Below are 5,383 nucleotides of genomic sequence, written 5' to 3'. Positions count from 1 at the left end.
CTGATTCTTTATAGAATACTTGTCTTGCAGATAACAATAATCTAAAATATCTGCACAGTAAGAATGTTACTAGATTGATACTTAGGCTGTGTTTAGTTTCACGTTAAAATTGGAAGTTTGAAGAAAAAAGTTGGAAGCTTATATGTGTAGGAAAATCTTGATGTGATGAAAAAGTTGGAAGTTTAAAGAAAAAGTTAGAAACTAAACCGCCCTAGTAGGCTTTCCCACAGCAGAATATTCTTTGAGTATGTGGTACGTACTCCCTCCGTCCCATAATATAAGGGATTTTGAGTTTTTGCTTGCACTGTTTGGCCATTCGTCTTATTAAAAAAAATTAGAATTATTATTTATTTTCTTTGTGACTTACTTTATTATCCAAAGTATTTTAAGCACAACTTTTTGTTTTTTATATTTGCGCAAATTCTTTTTTTGAATAAGACGAGTGGTCAAACTTTGCAAGCAAAAACTCAAAATCCCTTATATTATGGGATGGGGGGAGTACTAGATATCAGGGTCTTAGAGCATCACCAATAGATTATCTATAATTTTCTCCTAAAAATTTGTTTTTGGGTTTCCTAAACTGAAAATAGGAAGTGAAAAAACTCTCCCCTTCAACAGGTAGCCTAAATTCAATCCCAAAAACTTAAAAGTGGGCCCTTCTGTTAAACTAACAAGAGAAAATTTCGTTTTTTTTTCTTTCACGTGCAGAAAGATCGCTATCTCCCACACGCGGGAACGAAGGAGAGAGGCGGGATTGCGTGATTGGAAGCGACTCTCGCGCCCGCATATAAACGGAGCGATGAACCGGGGGAAGGGAACTCCAAAACTCAGGTAGGAGAGTAGGGGATCTGTTGGAGCTGATTTTCAGACTAAAATCCCTCAAAATTAGTTTTGGGAATCATATAGGTAGACTGTTGGTGATGCTCTTAGTCCAGATATAGATGCTGAAGAGCTCGCATCCATTTTTGTCGTTATGCCTTTCCTTCACCAACTCACACGTCAAGTTGGCTTCTCGCGTGATGCCCTAAAAGTTAGGGGGTGTGTTTAGGCTGTGTTTAGTTCCATACTAAAATTAAAAGTTTGAAGAAATTAGAACGATGCGATGGAAAAGTTGGAAGTTTGAAAAAAAAATTAGAATCTAAACAGGGCCTATAGCTCCAGGGATGTAAAGTTTTAACGTGTCACATCAAATATTATATAGGGTGTCGCATGGGGTGTCTAGGCACTGATAAAAACACTAATTGCAGAATCCGTTAGTAAACCGTGAGACAAATTTATTAAGCCTAATTAATCTATCATTAGCAAATGTTTACTGTAACACTACATTATCAAATCTTAGAGCAATTAGCCTTAAAAGATTCGTCTCACAAATTAGTTCCAATATGTGTAATTAGTTATTTTTTTAGCTTATATTTAATACTTCATGCAGGTGTTCAAACGTTCGATGCGACATGGTGTAAAGTTTTGGGATGAGATATAAACACCAAAGAGTTAATACTGAAGATTAAGCAGATCACAGTTTGTTTTGGTAGAGACAAGGCAATGCAAGTACCATCCTGGCGGCGGCGGCAGGAATATGTTCAGGCTCTTTGTAGGTCATAAATCTTAAGGCATTGCCGCCGGATTTTGTTGCTCAATACAAACCAGTAGGGGTTATCTTCCGCATGAACCAGCATTGCTCACATCAGCTCAGCCTCCTTGGTGATACACTTGAAAATCAACCATGGTTCGCAATCGGCACAAAATAAACAATCAATTGATGTGCATGTCTCCAAATGAAAAAAGAGCTTTGCTTGGTATTTTAAGGTAGGAATGGATCGAGACACAGTGACGACACACCTTAAACGCGACAGCGGCGGCAGGAAATTCGGATTCCAGCGCGTTCGTCGTTTCACGCGCACGCTTGGTGATCTTGTCACTCGTCCGGTTGATCTTGATCTCGACATTTTCAGCAAAGACTCCAGCACGGAACTTGAACAAAAACATCAGATGGCCCTCCATCTCGGCACACTTGAAATGACAATTTTGCAATTTTTTTTGTGCACATATAGACTAATTAGAAGATGAAGCTAGAAATACTAGAAACTACTTGTATAAAACAAGATAAGAAGGTGGCAAACGTACAGGAAGGTTACCTTGTTGGCCAGAGCTGTGAGGCTATCGTCGTCTCCAGTGAGATCAGCAGCAGCAGCAGCATTGGGTTTCTTTTGGTTGCGATTGTAATAATCCACGAGGTATTCCTTGTACCGAGAGAAAGTACGTGCCACACTGAACGGCAGTATGGTATCCCATCCCCATGCTCTCTCGAAAAGATCTGCACAAGACAGCAAGATAAGTAAATTTCGATGAAAACGAAACACGATGTGGATTTGGATCCCTCTACTCTGGAAAACATTCCAATTACTGCATCATCATCGAAATCACATCACTGTTTAACAGCTACCACCAATTTCAATGGAGGAAGAAGATCTACCTGGGTGGTTGATGATCTCGAAAGGCGGCGCTGGTGGGTGGTAACCGAATCTCTTGCAACTTTCTGCGAGTGTAACAGCTGGCATCAGCCTCTCCCTAGCGGTTGCTCGAAACTCGCTATACAAGCGTGCCTCCATTTCGGGGGTAACTTCGATTTCCTCCTCCTCCTCCCCATCCTCCACCTCCTCCACCACCACCTCCTCCTCCGACGACGACGAGTCCTCCTCCGAGTCCTCCGAGTCCACCCAAATCCCCCGCGGGTGTGTATTTTGATCTGCATCACTTGGGACGGTGGGTGACTCCAGGGTAGGGTAGGGTTGGGGTTTCGTGGATGGGGAATAGAGAAGATTCAATCCCCATTCTTCTTCTCGATGAGACGATTCAATCCCCATTCTTCTTCTCGATGCGGGAAGTGCAACGGCGGCGGTGCGCCGGAGAGGGCAGGGCTTCTTCGCGACTCGTCGAGGAATTTTAAGAGGGAGAGGGGAATCGGAGCAGCTTCCTTTTCGAGGCTTTTACAATATGCATCTTCAGTAAATAAATTATTTTGCAAATAGGCCATCATACTCTATCTACATAACGTTCCTCTGAAAAAAATATATATTTGCAAGTAGATCATTGATATATATTTCCCTCCGTCAAAAAAAAAAGACAAACGTTTATGTGTCCAACATTTGACCGTTCATCTTATATGAATTTTTTTTTATAATTAGTATTTTCATTGTTGTTAGATGATAAAATATGATTAATACTTTATGTGTGATTTGTCTTTTAAATTTTTTCATAATTTTTTCAAATAAGACGGATGGTCAACATGGAAACTCAAGGTTTGTCTTTTTTTTTTACGGAGGAAGTATATACTCTCTCCTTCTCTAAATGTTTGAAGCCGTTGACTTTTTTAAACATGTTCGACCGTTCGTCTTATTCAAAAACTTCTATGAAATGTGTAAAACTATATGTATACATAAAAAGTATATTTAACAATAAATCAAATGATATGAAAAGAATTAATAATTACTTAAATTTTTTGAATAAGACGAATGGTTAAACATTTTTAAAAAAGTCAACGGGACCACGTACATTTTGAGATGGAGGGAGTAATACACTACCAGTGCATCAGTGCGGCCCGAGAACGGTGACGTCATGCTGCTGGGCGACGCTGGCTGGGTCTTGTTCGAATTCCTCCACACGCTCCATGGACACGTTGGAGATACTAACGGTTTTTTAAAAAAATTATTATTATTTTAGATGCAGAGACGGAGTACTAACAGTTGTTTCAACATCTTGTACATTGCGCAAATTGACAATTGGTTTGCAGTACTCTTACTCTGTATGGTGTTTTGAAGAGATGAACAAGTTGGTCCTTGCGCATGCATGTTCCCCTTCTGCTATCTCACCTGTGTCTGTCTATCATAATCACGTCTCAACTTTCTCTATCATAATCAGTGTTCTCAGAAGACTTCAGGAGTCAATGGAGGGTGGTAGTCTGAGCTAAGATTAAGTAGAGGATAAGAGGCAGAGAGGAAAAGTAAGGTTATTGAGGTTCAGGTTGAAGCCAAGGTGATCAACTGATTCGGCTCCATGGCTCTCTTCGTGCTCCTGCTGCTTCTTGCGGCGCTTGCTCAGGCTCAGAGAGCACCGACGACTGATCCGATTGAAGGTAAAATGTTCTTTCAGTTTCAACGATGTTCTCTCCGATAGAACTAGCTGTGATGAAACATCTCGAAATTCAGTTAAACCAATCCGTTTTTTTTGTTTGTTTCTTGTGTTCCTCTTCGCCTTCCTGATTCCGTTTAGTTTTGCTGTCGGAGAATGGTCACTCGATGGCAATTTTGGCAATCCATCTATGTTTTGCTCTGCTGACTTCTCCTGAATTTCTCTACCATTTGCCTAGTGAGCTGAATTACTGCAAAGAAAAATGTTTTTTCCTTAGCGTACACGCACTTGCGAAATAGAAATCCTGATCAGTGTAATCTGTTCCAGAGTTCTGGACGCTTCAGAGTTGACCTGCGTGCGTTCTTTGGTCAGCCGCGATTTTAGCGAGGGCTCCTGGTTTCGTTCCTCCTGGCCGTCCGATCGGATCGGTCAGTCATCGGACGGTCGAGGAGAAGCCAATCCTTCGCTCATAAGTTCTCTTTAACGTGGTGCTTTGCAGCGGCGGCGCTGAACACGGTGTTCGCGAAGCTCGGGCAGCAAGCGGCGGCGTCATGGAACCTCAGCGGCGACCCCTGCACCGGCGCCGCCACGGACGGCACCCCCATCGACGACAACCCCAACTTCAACCCGGCCATCAAGTGCGACTGCACCTTCCAGAACAACACCGTCTGCCGGATCACCAAGCTGTAAGTGTGTGTGCGCGCGCGCTCGCTAGGTGTTCGACGAATTGCCTGCCTGAGCTCCGAGGCGCCCAAATGCGCTAAACGGGATGTTTTTTGCTGTGATGCAGGAAAATATATGCCTTAGATGTACCTGGCACGATACCACAAGAGCTGCGGAACCTCACGCGCTTGACCCATCTGTACGAATGAACTCTCTCAACTACTGCATTTATGTCGGATTGTCTATGATCCAAAAAACTACTGCATTTGAAGCACACCATACGGCTGATTGATAGATGCGATGGCAAGTTTGCCATTTGCCGGCCCGCAATGCCATCCACCTTCCAGTTTTTCCATTGTCCTCACAGTACCTCTTTTGCATTCCTATAGAATTTGGTCAGTCACTTATCATTATCTAACATAGTGGCTACTATTTCTTATAAGCTGCATTGTAGTAGTGAGTTAAAACTTAAAAGGGTACTTCTATTATTTACTTTTCTAAAAGAAAAAAGGCTACCTTCACTTAGTTCAGCTATGGAATGATGAATATAACTGGAAATAAATCTATTTTTAGTATTTCACAATATAAATGT

The 5,383-nt window shown here is 42.0% G+C and overlaps 2 protein-coding genes across 4 annotated transcripts in view; one reads left to right on the top strand and one right to left on the bottom strand.

The window, feature by feature from the left end:
* Positions 1-435: 435 nt before the first annotated feature.
* LOC127772270 (uncharacterized) lies at positions 436-2,961 on the bottom strand. Its single transcript, XM_052298291.1, has 4 exons — positions 2,474-2,961; positions 2,136-2,314; positions 1,840-2,010; positions 436-1,709 (listed from the first exon to the last, which is right to left on the bottom strand). Exons 1-4 carry the CDS (start codon positions 2,862-2,864, stop codon positions 1,680-1,682), a joined length of 771 nt encoding a protein of 256 aa, XP_052154251.1. The 5' UTR covers positions 2,865-2,961; the 3' UTR covers positions 436-1,679.
* A 967-nt stretch (positions 2,962-3,928) lies between these two features.
* LOC127772268 (probable LRR receptor-like serine/threonine-protein kinase At1g56130) overlaps positions 3,929-5,383 on the top strand; it is an 18,917-nt gene continuing 17,462 nt past the window's right edge. For 2 of the 3 annotated variants that reach the window (XM_052298289.1, XM_052298288.1), the window contains exons 1-3: positions 3,930-4,132; positions 4,628-4,814; positions 4,919-4,990. In XM_052298289.1, coding sequence (XP_052154249.1) covers positions 4,054-4,132; positions 4,628-4,814; positions 4,919-4,990 — 338 coding nt within the window. In that variant the 5' untranslated portion in view covers positions 3,930-4,053. Of the gene's footprint in view, positions 4,133-4,627; positions 4,815-4,918; positions 4,991-5,383 lie in introns of all 3 variants that reach the window. The other variant, XM_052298287.1, reaches the window with a different exon arrangement.

This window comes from Oryza glaberrima, chromosome 4 (genome assembly GCF_000147395.1).
Source record: "Oryza glaberrima chromosome 4, OglaRS2, whole genome shotgun sequence".
In the NCBI taxonomy this organism is placed as follows: Eukaryota; Viridiplantae; Streptophyta; class Magnoliopsida; order Poales; family Poaceae; genus Oryza; species Oryza glaberrima.
The sequence above is the reverse complement of the archived record's forward strand: the minus strand, read 5'-3'. Positions and strand labels throughout refer to the sequence as shown.